Here is a 16,199-nt window from a genome sequence, read left to right on the forward strand (position 1 = left end):
GGGGAGTGGAACCCATTCACGAAAGCCCGGGGGGGGGGGGGGTTGTTTAAAGCCAGGTAGAGGGCATAGGTAAATTGAATGGATATTGACACCTGTGGTGCTGTTGGTAGAAAGTAGTGTTTTGTGAGGTGCAGGAGACAGTGACATGGCTGGGCGTGTGGCTTAATTGGTGAGTATGGTTATTGAGGCACTCCGTCGCTGGTAGCTTGTCGGCCATGTAAGGCCGCAGATAGGCTCTGGGAGCCGGTTAGGTTAGCGAGTGAGTGGGGCCCGAGGATCCAAGGGAAGGACCAGGGTTGCCCAATGCCGAGGTGGGCATCGAGGGGGTAAGCGCCAGGGAGGGCCTTCCCCAGTTAGGGTAGTTGTAAGGAGCAGGCAAGCTCGGGAGGCAGCTTCAGTGACGGAGGAGTGCAGGTAGGTAAACCTGCTGGTAGAGCCACATGACCCAGCCCTGAAATTGTGCGAGGGCACAGGGAGAAAATTTGTTGGGTGAGACCCAAATTCAGGAGGGCACCACAGTGTGGGCAATGGGAATTCGGGTTCTTGCAACCACATAGTTTAAAGAAGGCCGATTGGCAGGGTATGACCCCGGGTAGTTTAAAAGTGCAATGTTATCAGTGTAGTTAGGATGTGAGATCCCTTCGCACCATCTACAACCATTCACCGAAGAGGACGAGCTTCACACCGTAAGGCTCTGTAAGCTGTTTGGGAAGTAAGACGCAGCATGACGTGAGTGAGACATTGTTTTGTTCCATCCCTTCCTTCCTGGGAGGGATTTGGGGATGAATTTGGCGTTAGAGGGGGATATGGGAGACAAGACGTGGAGACGAATTGTAAATACAAGAGGGGCTAGGTTAGTGTAGCCAACGGTGGGGGGTACGGACGGTTAGGGACGAGCTTGCTCCGCTCACTCTGCCGCGTCCCTCGCACCGCACCAGGTATGGTGGTGCCTGGTCACCTTGTTTTTCGTTTACCACTGTGTGCCTTTCCGTTTGCTTGTTGAGTCTCGTCTTCCTCCCTGCCCAGGACCATTTGGATGCCGACCTGTGCAGCACCTTGCTGCCAAGTCATTTTGTACCTATGGACCACAAGCCTTGTGGCCACGCACCTCTGCTGTGCAGCATCTTGCTGCCAACTCATCTTGCACCTTCGGACCACCTCTTGAGTGGCACTGACGCCACGCAGTTGGACCACGTGACGAGTGGCCCGGCTTGCAAGAAAAAAAAAAGTGTGTGCAATTGTGTGCCATTTGTGAAGATGTGAAGACTTAGATGGCCCTGATGTTCAAATGGCCTGGATGATGGTCAGGGCCACCCGGTTTTTGTTAGCCCGAACACACAAGACAAGAAGATGCAAGATACAAGCAGCAAGTGCCTTCATTTCCTTCCTCCATTTCTTTCCCCAAGTGCAGGTCCTGGGTTGTTGTATTGTAAATAAAGGTTAAGTTTTGTGCTTGTAAATATAAGAATGTGCCCACCGGCTATGTATTTAGTTTACAAAATTCAAGGAATGCGCGGATAGTTGTGAATTGTGTGAGTCTGATAGATTAGCTGCTCAACGCATGAGGAGGGACATATCTAGTGTTAAGAATGTCGCACACATGGGTTAGAATAAATGTTAGGGGGATTACATCTATGTGTCACATTAATGGTAAATGTAAATTGAATGCCGGGCTCTACCGGTCGTTCCGACTGAGGTCGACTCGGGACGAGTCTGGTCAGAGAGGGGGGTCGTGTTGTGGTTTTTGGAATAAAACCAACCCCCCTTTAGTTAGTTGCACCACAACATGTAGCCTCGCTTAGTCAGTTATTTCTTATTAAATGCGAAGTATAGTCTCCTTCCCAGTGTTAGTATGCATTGAGGCAGGTAGAGTAAGGGTAGGCCTCATGGGAGCCTTGAATGCCATGTGATGGGCCGAGGACAAGTCTAGGAGGCCCGAGGGAGGAGCCGGAGGGTGTGGCTGGTAAGCAGCAAACAGCCAATGGGAGCTAAAGGGGAGTGGCCAATAACGGCGGCCAATGAGAGTGTTGTTGTTGGGTGTTGGTTGGGGCAAACCCCAAAGGTTGGGGCAAACCCTGGTGTTGGGCTAGCGGCTAGGGTGCCGGCTTAGGATCCGAGGATCCTGGGTTCGAATCCCGGTCGATTGCTGAATTAACGCCAGGGGGGTTGACTCAGCCTGTTCATCCTTCCGAGGTCGGCTAATTGAGTACCAGTTCACTGGTAATTCCCTGTTTGTCGTTAAAGGCGGCAAAAAGGGTTGGCGTCAGGAAGGGCATCCGGCCGTAAAACATTGCTTCAAAAAGGGGACCGAAAAACAACAACAACCACGGTGCCCGAAAAAGGCCAACCCCCTGCGGGGAAAAATGGCCTCTAAAGGTGGTTATTTTTTATATATATATAATGAGAGCTAAAGGGGAGTGGCCAACAACGGCGGCCAATGAGAACTAAGGGGAGTGACTGATGAGGGGCTATCATGACACGTGACCCCCGGCGGCCAGTGGAGGCCCGTGGAACATTCTGGTGGGACTCCGGGGGCTATAAAACCCGGCCCGGACCCCCAAACTCTCTCTCTCTGGCCTGACGATCTCCCTGCCTGGACTCCCTAATATAGACTCTATGTCCCGGGATTCTGAACGCTCTCTCTCTCTCTGGCCGGACGATCTCCCTGCCTGGACTCCCTAATATAGACTCTGTCCCGGGATTCTGAACGCTCTCTCTGACCCGACGATCTACCTGCCTGGACTCCCTAATATAGACTCTCTGTCCCGGGATTCTGAACGCGCTCCCTGGACCCTGACGACCTCTGCCTGGACTCCCCGCACGTGCGCTATACCTCGCTGGCTTTGGGACATGCTGCGTGGATTCCCGTTCGTGCACGACTGAGGTCGACGTCCCTGCCGCGAACATCCTCGGGGGGGAAACGCCCAACGAGCCGTCCAGGACGAACTGCGCCAAGCGGCCGCGCTTTGCACGCACCCCCCTCTTTCTCCCCTTCCCCGAACGAGTCTGAGGGCCCTTGTCTGGGGAAAGGAAGTAAGGTGGTTAAGAATCTCCTCTGTGTCCCTTTTCTATCACCATTGTACATTTGTGAATAAATCCTGTGGTTTGTTTCCAACTTGGCCGTTTTCGTCCCTTCACCATTGGCCTTGCATTGCACGAGTTAAAACCGCTCGATCGGGTTCGTAGTGATTAACGGCACAGCTCATGCGACGCACAAACCGCTCGGGCGTACCATACCACGTGACTCATGTGAGGTCCAGCCCCGTCCTCACGGCGGCATGTGTTGAAGGTATTCGGGTTGTGACCGGAAACCCTTCCACGCGTTAGCTGTGGGTTCGGTGGCTGGAATTGCCCAGCAATCTGTCCTCCACGAGTATAGCGTGGGGGCAGCCTCGTGGACTCGAAGCTCGAGGGGGAGCAGGGCTTAACCCCCCCCCCCCCCCCCCCCCCCTCAGTACGTCGACGAGCTCGAGATCCGCAACAGATGGATGGATGGACGGACATGAACCAATTGCTTAACCCTGCGTTTTGCTTTGCGTGTGCGGGGTAACTATACACATCCTTTAAATGACAGACTGGGTTCAGGCGGATTGCACTGAGCACAAGGACCGATTCTGCGTGAATTGATTTTGTTCAGTCACCATTAGATTAACGGTCGTAGGGCACCGATGAGCACGACACTGATTGGCTCAATGGTTGCATTGGAGTATGGTATTAGGGCAAACAGATCTGTGATCAGACTCAGAACAATTGAATCAGTTGTCCATTGCGACCTCTTTGACGCAGTTTGTCTACATTCGGACCAAGCAACTGGGCGTCCCAATGGTTGTTCAATCTAATTCTTATCTCTAAGGTTAAAAGAAGGATATTAACCTCCACTCCAGATAATCACCCCCTCCCCACCTCCCACAACTCTCCTATTCATTATCATTTCTAACCCTCCCCAACCCCACCCGTTACTTTAAATGTTATTGTGTTTTCTCCCCTCTCCCTCCACCGACATTTCGATTTTTAGCTCACCTGGAACGAAGTTCAGGGGAGCTTATGCGATGGAGCGTTGTCCGTCCGTCAGTCCGGAATCACTTGAAACTTCTTCTCCGAAACCGCTGATGGAATTGCGACCAAATATGGCACAAATTATATTTGTTGTGTTGTGACTAATGTTTGTTCACCACATTTAAAAAAAATCGAGGTTTTAGGGGGTTTTCCGGTGGCAGGTTTGATCCAGGTTTGACCCCCCAAAATAGGAATTTGCTTTTTCCTCTGAAACTACTCACACTATTTCGATGAAACTTGACCACAACCTCCATCACCCGTGATGTGCCAAAGGTTGTTCACGGCACTAAGAAAATAAAAGTCTGAGGGGGACTACGGGGGGTCAAAGTGGGTCCACGTTCGACCCCTCAAAATAGGTATTTGCTTTCTTCTCTGAAACTACACATACAATTTTGATGAAACTTGACAACAACCTTCACCACCCATGATGTAGCAAAGTTTCTTCACGGCATTAAAAAAAATCTGCCTATTTGGGAGTCTACGGGGGAGTTGCCCCCCAAAATAGTTATTTGCTTTCTTCTCAGAAACTATACATACAATTTCGATGAAATTTGACCACAACCTTCACCACCCGTGATGTACCAAAGTTTACTCACGCATTAAAAAATAAATCTGTCCCTTTGGGGTTCTACAGCACGTTGCCGCCCAAAATAGGTATTTGCTTTCTTCTCAGAAACTATACACGCAATTTCGATGAAACTTCACCACAACCTTAATCACCCATGATGTATCATTGTATCAATGTTTGTTCAAGGCATTAGAAAAATTGAGCCTTCGGAGGTATATGGGGTTGGGGGAAGAGGGGTTGCCCCGCAAAATAGGTATTTTTTTCTTTGTTTGTTTAAAGTCTTATGATTATGTCAATATGATTCTACATGCTGCCCTGTCTTCAAGCAACCATTGAAATTGGTTTAAAATACCCTCTGTCAGTGCAGTATACTGTTTATTCCACCAGGTGAGCACCAGTGGTATTGCCCCTATGTTTTCATTTGTTCCATTGCTCTTTCATCCCCGGTTTTACCTTCCTGCTCTTTCAATCCCCTTATTGCTGCATTTAACTTCTATCCAGCTCGTTCACCCCTCCTCCCCTCCTCCCCCCCTCCCTCATTTTCGACAATATAAGAACTATCAAATTTCAATCATTATTGGATTACCAAGATTATTAATATGAATACGCATCGCGTAGAGTGAGAGCTTCGTCGACAATGGTCAGTCGATCGAGTACGCAGCCCTCACAAACATCTGTAGGCCTAGGCCTAGCTAGGCTAGGTTGTTTGATCTTGGGCTTAGAATTAAAATTCAAATTAATTTTGTTGAATGGATAGATTGGGATAGAATGCAGGACTTACCGACTGTAGGCTATATACTAGGTACGTGACAAAAATTTTCAAAAACAAGGAACTCCTTTGCAACTGGTACCATTGGAAAGAGCATGAAAATACCATTAAAATGATACCCAGATCATTGTCCTCGGTCTAATATTAAGAGAGTTAAAGCATTTTGACATTTACCAATTACGCGCAATTTTGGTCCTTTGTAATCAATGGAAACAAAGGAAAAATGTGTGACCTTTGTGATGAAATCGTCATCCAAGTTACGACACTGATGTTGTTCGCCTCATGGCCGCTACGCGACCCTTTCGCGGTTCCTATATATATCAGCGCGGACAGGCGATGTAGATCCATCACCGCGATGTAACTCTAGAGCTTCTCTGGGCTTCCATAGAAAGGTAACGATTCTGCTATATGTATCAAAGCTTTTATAGTCATACCACCTGTCCGCACCTGTATTCACCTGTATGTAATATTAATACAATGTTTATTGGTTTCTCTCTAGATGCTGTTGAGAACGAATTTCGATTAAACCTACCTTATGGGTTGCTGTTGTATCTTGATTTTCACAACACTTAATCGAAATTCCTCTCCTGACATCGCTCCTGCACTGCTCGCCTCGGAGAAGAATGCCCAGCGGAGGACCCGTCGAGCTGGCACCAGCTACGGAGCTCCGACTACTCTCGCCACCGGTCTGCCTCAAAAGAGCCGGATACGATGGGGACCCCGCAAGCCTTTTGCGGGACCGCGTCGTCAAAACGCAAACTGCTCTCCTGAGGCCCGAAAGCCGGAGCAGGCATGACGGACTCCGGCACAGCGCCTGCTGAAGGAGGCCACTGGGAAATGACCTGGGCCGCAACCCCCGTCGGAACAACGGACCCGCTTGGAGCCGAAGGTACGAACCTCGCCTCGGTTACTCGAAACGCGAACGGCTCCGTCCGAGAGAACCATCCTTGATTTGCGTGCCTCGGCCCGAGATGAGCTTCCCACGCGAGTGACCACGACCCCCATGTCGGCCATGCCTCCACACGGCCGGCACACTCCGACCACTCGCTACTCGGTGGAACCATCTCCTCCGCGCGAATCGCGCACTGCTCGTCGGAACACGCCGTCACGACCGGCTCATTCGACCACTCGCTACTCGGTGGCCCATCTCCTCCGCACGAATCGCGCACTGCCGCGCGAAATGGCCATCTCCTCCGCGCGAATCGCGCACTGCCGCGCGAATCGCGCACTGCTCGTCGGAACACGCCGTCACGACCGGCTCACTCCGACCACTCGCTACTCGGTGGCCCATCTCCTCCGCGCGAATCGCGCACTGCCGCGCGAATCGCGCACTGCTCGTCGGAATCACGCCGTCACGACCGGCTCACTCCGACCACTCGTTACTCGGTGGAATCACCTCCTACGCACGAATCGTGCGCGCTGCACCCATCGCGGGCCCTCTCTGCGTTGCCGGCGATTCCTATCGCTGCTCGTCGGAACCCCTCTCACACGCGAATCACGCGCCGCACCGTCGCTGGATGGAATCCCTACTATGCACGACGCGCCAGTCGCGCGCGCCGCATCTTCGCTGGATTCCTCTCGCCGGCCCCACTGAATAGGGGATCGCCCGGAATCGCCTCAATGGAGGCTCGCTTGGGCCCATGCGAGGACTCGTCGCAGCACGGATGAGTTTCTATGGACGTCGAGCGGGACCTTCATAGCCTTTCACGACACACGGGCTTATGCTTATGATGGTTGATCGTATACCTGGCTACCATGTGTATTCTATAAGATGATCGTTCTTCTTCGTCCTTTGTTTTACTTGATTTGGTGTTCCCGATCTTCAAACGGCGTATTCGTTAAACACCTGCGACCATTGTAAAAATGCTGTGCATGGAATGTATGTGGACCGAATGCTTTCATTCCTTTTTCACACCCCGTGTTTCACCCAATTAATTTAATTTGATAAGCTGTTGGATTGAGTTAATGTGGTGTTGGTGTAGAGCAGGCTTGACGGACCGAAAGGCCTCCTCTTCATCCTTCATGCTCAATGCACCTCAAATGAGATGCTACTTCAGGGCGTTATATGTATTCGCTCTTTAGACCCGACAGCCAAACAAACGAGACGCTACTTCAGGTCGTGCAGTCTATCGCTGCCAAGCATGCTCGCCATCTCGACTCGGCGTGCTCGCCCCTCGACTCGGCGGGCTCACCCGCTCTGGATCAACAGGCCGAGACGCAACTTTCGGTTTCCCTCGTACGCGGTGCGCCCTAGATGTTACTTTCACCGTCGGCCGGGTTCGTATGCTGTATGCCGATCTCGAGCTCGCTCGAATGCTGCTGCACGCGAGACGTTAGATTTCGGTGTGCTACTTTACTCCGTCTGGGGATACCGCTCAGCTAGAACTCGCCGTCAAACCCGCCCGACCTAATTGATGACGTCATCGACTATATCACGCGTTCGCTTTACAGCGTCATTGACGCGTTCGCTGCACGGCGTCATTAACGTAATGGCGTGCTTCCCGCGATCTCATCGGGGATTCGTTTACCTTTCCATGTACCTTGGTAACTACGTACCAATTGTCCTTTACGTAACGACGTGAACAACGTAACGCGGCGCTCCCTCAGGGTAGCGCGCCAGCACCGTTTAGGGAGTACACGGTGACCTCGTGAAATGGTGACATTGAGCATCGCGCCCGACTCCCTTGACACCTGCGCATGTAACGGGGACACCGTACTGCCTGCTCACCCTTGACTCTGGGCTCGTTGTTATCGGACAGAGCTCTTGCCTCGTACATTTCGAGACTGCGAGACGCCTCGTCTGATTCCATTTTCCCTCTGCCCCAGTCTGACTGTGACTCAGCCTGACCCAGACTGTGAAGGTCGTCTGTCTTCGGTATGCAGCGCGCTGCAGCCACCTCCTTAACAGATGTTTCGTCTACCTCGATATTCTTGCGGTTTGTGGATAGTATGTCCAAGGGATATGACCATGTTGCTAATCTGCCGCGCTTCCTTGAGGTCGCGCTGGTCTCACTTCACTATGTTGCTAATCTGCCGCGCTCCCTTGAGGTCGCGCTGGTCTCACTTAACTATGCACGAGGATACGTGCACATACTCCCTACGCACGATGGATAGTTTTCTGGGGTACACCGTGACCCATGGCCCCTGCGACCTTTTTCTCGACATGGCCCCTCCCTGTGATCGGGCCACCTCGACCCTTGTGGGGGCCCGGGAGGTTCTTGTTGCTCGCCCGGGTGCCGTCCGGTATTCTTGTTGTTGTCTTCGGTATGTTGACCATGGATGGCGACCATGGATGCCTTTGTGTCTTTGAGCGTGACTTTGAGTCCATGGATGGTCGATCCGAGCCATTCCATGTGTTGACCATGGATGCCTTTGTGTCTTTGAGCGTGACTTTGAGTCCATGGACGGTCGATCCGAGCCATTCCATGTGTTGAATGGATGGTTTGGTCGGACATCCGTGGATGGACAGCCCATCCGGGGCGATGGCTGTCTTTGGGTCTCTGGGCCATTGCGTCCGTGGATGGTCGATCCATCCGCGGTCCGGCTGGATCCGTGCCATGCAATGATGGCGTTAACTGGATGGATCGGTCGGACATCCGGGATGGATGGCGTTAACTGGATGGATCGGTCGGACATCCGGGATGGCCAATCCATCCGGGACATCTCTGTGCCATTGCGTCCGTGGATGGTCGATCCATCCGCGGTCCGGCTGGATCCGTGCCATGCAACGATGGCGTTAACTGGATGGATCGGTCGGACATCCGGGATGGCCAATCCATCCGGGACGTCTAGCATGACAATCATGACAATCATGACAATCAATCATAACGATCCGGGACGACGCTGGGACAAACATGGTTTGTCCAGCCGGGACTCTCTCGGTCTGCCGATCTTCTCCGATCCTCCGCGCGCGCTGTGCTGCTGGACAAGCTTGCCATATGCATCCCGGAGGTCCTGCGCGCTTCGCTGGAGAGGCGCGTTTCGGCCGTTTGTGCGTCGTCGTAATCGGCCATGCCGGTCGTCCAGGCAGCCTTCAGAGGCCGCTCGTGTCTCGTGTTGGATCGCTGCCAACGGTAGATTCGCGTGCCGCAACATGAGCTTGTACTGCGTATGTACCCTTGGGAGCCAAGGCAGGTACAGACCTACTGTAATGGTCTTCCTGTAGTGGCCTCCTGTCATGTAATCTTACTTACTGTTAAGGTTTACTGATTTACACATCTTCCACATCGACACCTCTTCCTGAAATGTGTTGCCCTGCGACGAATAGACATGGCTTACTGAATTACACATCTTCCACACCGTCACATCTGCCTGAAATGCGTTGCATTGCGTCGTATGGACAGTCGCTCTTCGTCATGGCACACCTTATGAGTTGCGAATCGCAAAGGTACTCCTTATCCATCTAGCTACTGTGCCGTTCCTCACTGTTCAACGAGGTACACTTATCTACTCAGACTACCCCACTGGAAGACTACTGCTACCCACGGGCTCAACGTCTTCTCCCTGGGATGACCACTGCTTGCTCGGTCCGATATCTTCTTGACTGGGACTTCCTCCTCGATACATCTATAGCTGGGGATTGATTGCTAACCAGGCTAACAGGCTGAAATGCAGTAACCCTGCCATCGGGATTGATGGCCCCTTGGACGTTCGACCGGCAGTGACATCTTTCCAATGTATTTCGTTCTTTGCATTCCTATGTATTCCTCTGTATGTGTCTGCTGTTCTTCACCGCCGAGTTAGAATCTAAGCGCGGGGAGAATGTGATGAAATCGTCATCCAAGTTACGACACTGATGTTGTTCGCCTCATGGCCGCTACGCGACCCTTTCGCGGTTCCTATATATATCAGCGCGTACAGGCGATGTAGATCCATCACCGCGATGTAACTCTAGAGCTTCTCTGGGCTTCCATAGAAAGGTAACGATTCTGCTATATGTATCAAAGCTTTTATAGTCATACCACCTGTCCGCACCTGTATTCACCTGTATGTAATATTAATACAATGTTTATTGGTTTCTCTCTAGATGCTGTTGAGAACGAATTTCGATTAAACCTACCTTATGGGTTGCTGTTGTATCTTGATTTTCACAACAACCTTTTTTTAAATTATGGTCAAACACAAGATTTCGGTGCTCAAATTAACTAAATATGAAAACTAGATGTGGATAAATATATTAACTAATACATTAAATTAGTTTCATAACGATATAAACGTGCCTTCAATTAACAAACAATTGTGGGAGGAGTGGTTAGGCAGTGGGGGAGGGGAGTGAGGCGTGGATAGGCAGTGGGAGGGAGGGAGTGAGGAGTGGTTAGGCAGTGGGGTGGGGAGGAGTGAGGAGTGGTTAGGCAGTGGGGTGGGGGGGGGGGGGTGAGGCATGGTAGTCAGTGAGGGGAGGGGGAGGAAGGGGTGGCAGGCAGTGAGGGGAGGGTGGGAGGCAGGGGGTGATAAGCAGTGAGGGGAGGGGAATGGTGGGAGGGAGGGCAGGTAAACAGTGGGGCACAAGGTAAGCAGTGGGGAGGGGGAGGTGGGAGGAAGGGGTGGGTGGGGGGAGGAGTGATTGGTGGGTGGGTGGGGGGGGGGGGGTAGGGAGTGAGGAGTGGGTGGGTGGAGGGGGAGTGAGGGGTGGGTGGGGGGGGGGGGGGAGTGAGGGGTGGGTGGGGGGGGGGGGGGGAGTGAGTTTGGGGAGTGAGGGGTGGGTGGGTGGGAGGAGGAGTGTGAGGGCCAATTAACAACACAAACGTGTGATTGCATGCATGTCATGACATGCATGAGCTGTGAGCGCACGATGCACCGCGACGACATATTTTGGAATTTCCATCCACGACACGTTTTATTATTATCGTCAAACACAAGGTTTCGGTGCTCGAATTAACTAGATATTAGAACTAGATGTGAATAAATATATAAACTAACAAAATTAATTGGTTTCAGAAAGATATAAACTTACCTTCGTCAAAATCAGTGAATGGTTTTGACAACCCAAACTTGCGGCAATAAATTCACTTACTTCTCGAAGTCGGAAAATAAAGGTTGGAAGACGAGGTCAAAGGGGAAAATCTGAACTACGTCATAAGTATTTCCGGTTCAACTAAGAAAAACAAATACGATCTCTGCAGCGATAGTAATAGAGGGCTGTGCAGACAGCCGAGATCACTGGCAGACCAAGTAGTGGTGCCACAGCGACGTGCTACTCAGCATCCGATAGTCACGTACCTACTAGAGAGCTTTGTAATATATTATATAGTCTAGACTTCTAGTCGACTGGACCAGGTACGTAGGTCCGACTGGCAGGGACGTACTGAAATCGGTGTACCTGGCTTAAATGAAGTCAGTGTAGCTGGCGGAAAACTGAAGTCGGTGTCGATGGCGGAAAACTGAAATCAGTGTACCTGGCTTAAATGAAGTCGGTGTAGCTCGCGTAAATGATGAGCGGTTTCGAAATCAAAATCCGTTCTGTACAGTACTGTTTTGTAATTTATTGATTTTAATCACCAGGTGAAAATAATTTATCAGTCGCGCCAGACCAAAGCAAGATCACGTGAGCAAGATGGCAGATCATAGAAGGGGCAAGATGGCGGATCATGGAAGGGACAAGATGGCGGATCATGGAAGGGACATTTCAAATGACAACATGAAATTTTGTTCCCAAGGGAATGGGGAAAATGTTTTTTTTTGTTTGTTTTTTTTTTTGTGAAATTTGAAATGAAAGGAAATTTTGAATGGATTTACATATACATGCAATTGGCATAGAGGTTCGCTTACGAAGCTCTCTATTAATATTATCATTAGTGTATTATTAATATTCTTCTTCTTTAACACCCACAAGTATTCCCACGTTCTTGTGGGGTTGGCCGAGGGAAGCTTGGTCCAAGTCTTTCAGGATCCGGTTGGCCAAGCTTGGCGTTCGACTAAGGTTAGGGCAGGAATTTGTAATTTGTTCATGGTGCCGGCGATAGCTCACCTACTCTTCACAAAGGACACTGTGGGACCTTTAACATCCACCAACTAATGCCGGCAGAAGGTACGCCCAGTTTAACGTTCATTCGAGGAATGGCACACACAATATGATGAATGAACCTGCCTGTGAAACACCGGGATGACAGTTTATAGCTGGTTCAGGATTCAGACCCAGGATACACCACTTAGAGTTGAGTGTGCGTACCTTATTATTTTATTATTAATATTGATTTAAATAATTATTTTTATTATTAGATATATATTTGCAATTATCAAGATTTCTCTTAACCAGAATTGAGAGCATCGCTATTCGATAACTCCATAACAGCTAACGATTGTACAATTTTAAAAGCCACCATGCACTTTGGTCTCAGCAATCTGAACATGGAACGCACGCACGCACAATGCCGATCCAATTTTTTTCTAAAGGATTCTCAAATTTTTGGACGTTTCAAATATTTTGCTGCAATCTCATGCTCAATGTATTCGTAGGCATGCGCTCATTTGTTACGGTCCCTGATAATAGCGCACTTTGCTTAGGTACTTTATGCCACCGCCCCATCACACAACAAGCACGGCGTTATAATAATAATAATAATAATGCATTTATTTTATATAGCGCTTTTCAGGAAGCCCAAAGACGCTTTGACAGAGTGCAAAACATAATGCATAGCAAAACATAAAAACAATTGCAAAAAAAAAATTGACAGTACTTGTATTAACATAATTTTTGAAGAAGTCGCCTATTCATTTCTCCCCTTTTCATAAGCGTGCAGTTCAACCAGCACTTTAACGTGTTGCACAGCTCAAAACGTGTCTAATTAATTGTGCTTCTCTCTCCGGGGAGAAGTTAATATAATTTCTTTCCAACCATGCAATTATATTCAGTATAGAGGAACAGGATCTGTGGTATAATCTGTTTCCAAAGAGCTAAGGATGGGGTGATTATGCAAGTTAATAATAATTTAAAAAACGGAATGACCTCAATTCACAATGCAGTACATTGGTATATTTATGAATATCAAATACCACTCGTACCCTTAAAATTTCACGTGCCGCATGTTCTATTTGGCAGGAAAGTAGATGCTGCAACGTGTGTAAAATCATGAGATTTATTTTTCTTTTAACCTTGGTCGTGAAAGCGGATAAAAGGGGCAAAACGGTGAATATTGGTACGCAGGACATGAGTAAACTATTTCCTGCCAAGGGCTGCGTACACAACCAAATGAGAGGCTGCAGGAGATTGAAGTAACATTGTGAAAGCTCTAAATTTGACAGTGAAAATAGAAATTTGGACGTAATATCTATCTATAAATTCCAGTAATCTCTGTTTGTACGTTTGTCTGTGACCGCTGTTTCTCGACAACCACGGGTCCGATATACTTTTAACTTGCCAGGTATATTGCTGGGGACCCGAGGATGTGCCTTTTCAAGGTTTCATATTAATCGGACAATTACTTACCGAGCTATGTCCAAAAAACGATTCAACCAATCAGAGAGCAGCGAACTATCGCGTGTGCCGAACGTGGCGGACACACTCTGCCTCGGATGGCACATTTGACAGCGTATTCATTTATTTCACGTTTGCAAACTATGTTGGCGTTAAACTATGTTTTAAAACTAATAAAAACGAATTTGCGATTCATTCGCTTTCCTGCGCGTTTGTGCACGCGATGGCGATTTCTTTACCAAACTCCGGAAGCCGTTCGCTTTGGACCAAACCATTTCATGTAAATAGAGGGGGGGGATTGTCACCACTCGCAAGCCGTTCGCTTTGGACCAAACCATTTCATGTAAATAGAGGGGGGGGATATAATTTTAGATATATATATAGTACGGGCATGCCCTAGTATTTTCAAATTTTAGCAATTTCAATTTAGCAATTAACTGTACTGTAAAGGAGAAAGAAAGCAGACATAATGGCATCAATAAAACCAACAAGCGGTAGAATGCTTCTTACGTGATCATGTGATCCATGAAGGACGCTGCTTCCTGAAATGAAAGTGTTATCGATTCAACGTTAGCATTCGAACAGTCAGAATGGTGGGTTAAACAATTTTCTCTTAACTACTCACTTTTAATCTACACATGTAATTCAATAATCTCTGCCCATCTCTGCCCTCCCCCGCACCCCCTCCCCCCGACCCTCATCAACAATTTTTTGTCTCATGCATGTTATCCTTGCTTGTCTGAATGTACACTTCTATTTAGTTTTCTGCCTCACCTTCTCAGTGACGTTTCCTTGCACAAGGCCCTCCACGAACATGCAGGATCGCAGTTTCTGCCAGAACTCGATCATATCATTATGCAAAGTCATTTTACCATCGCCCTCCAGCCGCTCACACTTCCCCAGCTCCTGCTTCTCCCTTGTTTCTGTCCATCCTGTCATTGCCTCTGTCAGAGCTTTCCACTTGTCTACTAGCCCCCAGCGGCCAGGCTGGAGGGCACAAAGACGGGTGTCCCTGCACAAGCAATAAAGATTATAAACAAGATGACTCCTCATAATGAAATTGTTACTTTTGGGGGGCTTTGTTGTGATCACCTTGCCAAACGAGAGGTACGTAGAATCTTGTTGTGATAGCTGCGGACTGTCTGTTCCACCATGGTTTCCACAACAATGGATGAAAACTGAAGCTGGACGAATGTCTCCACAACGATGTAGAACAGGGCCTGTAATCATGTCAGTAGTCAGTGCCAAGATGTGATCAAAAGAAAAGAAGCCCACTGGCTAATCAAACATGCTAAAATATTTATTCCAGTCAAGAGCACCGATTCATCACTCAAATCTTCTTCTTTAGTGGGTTAGGCTCACAAAGGAGCTTGTTGATATATTACTACCTGTAGCTAAAGGAGATAAGAAGACAACAGTGTACTTTTGCATGAATGAAAAGGTCAAAATGAAGTTAAGCTCAAAGGGAAGTTCTAGAGCGAATTTGAATGGCACTCGGTAGAGCGAGGCATACCTCCACCAGGCTGAACAGTTTATGTTTTGAATCCCACTGATAGGACGGATCTGGATCCAGACCTGAACCAAAATCTAATCGGCTTGATCTTGACATCTAACTAACTCATCCACCAAGTTTTGGAATAATCCATACAAAACTTTTTTGAAATATCCTCCTCGACAATATATCGTTTTTCGTCCTATCGCTCAATGGTGAAGAATCACTTGAAAAATTATACTAACCACATTCGGATCTACACCAAAATCTAATCAATTTGTCCTTGTCAGACACCCAACCTGTCCACAAAATGTCATCCGAATCTGTCCATAGCTTTTTGAGATATCCTGCTCACAGACAGACAGACATACAGACAAAGATGACAACATAACCTTGATAATCATAACATAACCTCGATAACATAACCTCGATAATTCCTTAGGTGGTGCCTCAGGTAAAAATGGTTATCCACCGCAAAAGACCACAAAGCGCTGATGTTTCGGGGTTTACCCTTCGTCAGAGCAACAACAAAAAAAAAAAGTCTGGCATATCGACCTTTATCAAGAAGCATATCGATCGTCGGCAATTAATGAGCTGCCAGTTTTTTTTATGTGAAAGTGGATAAAGATCTCACCGTGGATCATCAAAGAATCATCAAACTGTGAAATATCTTATTTCCAAACAGGAACCCCGTCCTATCTCATTGGCAGCGCTTCCCGTGTATTGCATATCTACTTTCTGCCAACGATTAATAAACCCAACAACCCCAACTGTCCAATGGCATCTGCCTGTTGCTGTTCTACAGATAAAATTTCCACCTACTTGGATGAAAAAAAAAGTCTCCAATTGTATGTGCTTTACCAACGTAAATGAAAGACCCCAATCACGCCTTACAGATTTT

The 16,199-nt window shown here is 48.6% G+C and overlaps 1 protein-coding gene across 2 annotated transcripts in view; it reads right to left on the reverse strand.

The window, feature by feature from the left end:
• Positions 1 to 16,199, reverse strand: part of NRDC (nardilysin convertase) — a 189,807-nt gene that overhangs the window by 45,112 nt on the left and 128,496 nt on the right. For both annotated transcript variants that reach the window (XM_068111994.2, XM_078772235.1), the window contains exons 20-22: positions 14,899 to 15,026; positions 14,581 to 14,818; positions 14,317 to 14,348 (exon numbers count right to left, since the gene is read on the reverse strand). In XM_068111994.2, the coding sequence (XP_067968095.2) occupies positions 14,317 to 14,348; positions 14,581 to 14,818; positions 14,899 to 15,026 (398 nt within the window). The remainder of the gene's footprint in view (positions 1 to 14,316; positions 14,349 to 14,580; positions 14,819 to 14,898; positions 15,027 to 16,199) is intronic.

The sequence above is a fragment of the Myxine glutinosa genome, chromosome 1 (assembly GCF_964187855.1).
Source record: "Myxine glutinosa chromosome 1, kmMyxGlut1.1, whole genome shotgun sequence".
Taxonomy (NCBI): domain Eukaryota; kingdom Metazoa; phylum Chordata; class Myxini; order Myxiniformes; family Myxinidae; genus Myxine; species Myxine glutinosa.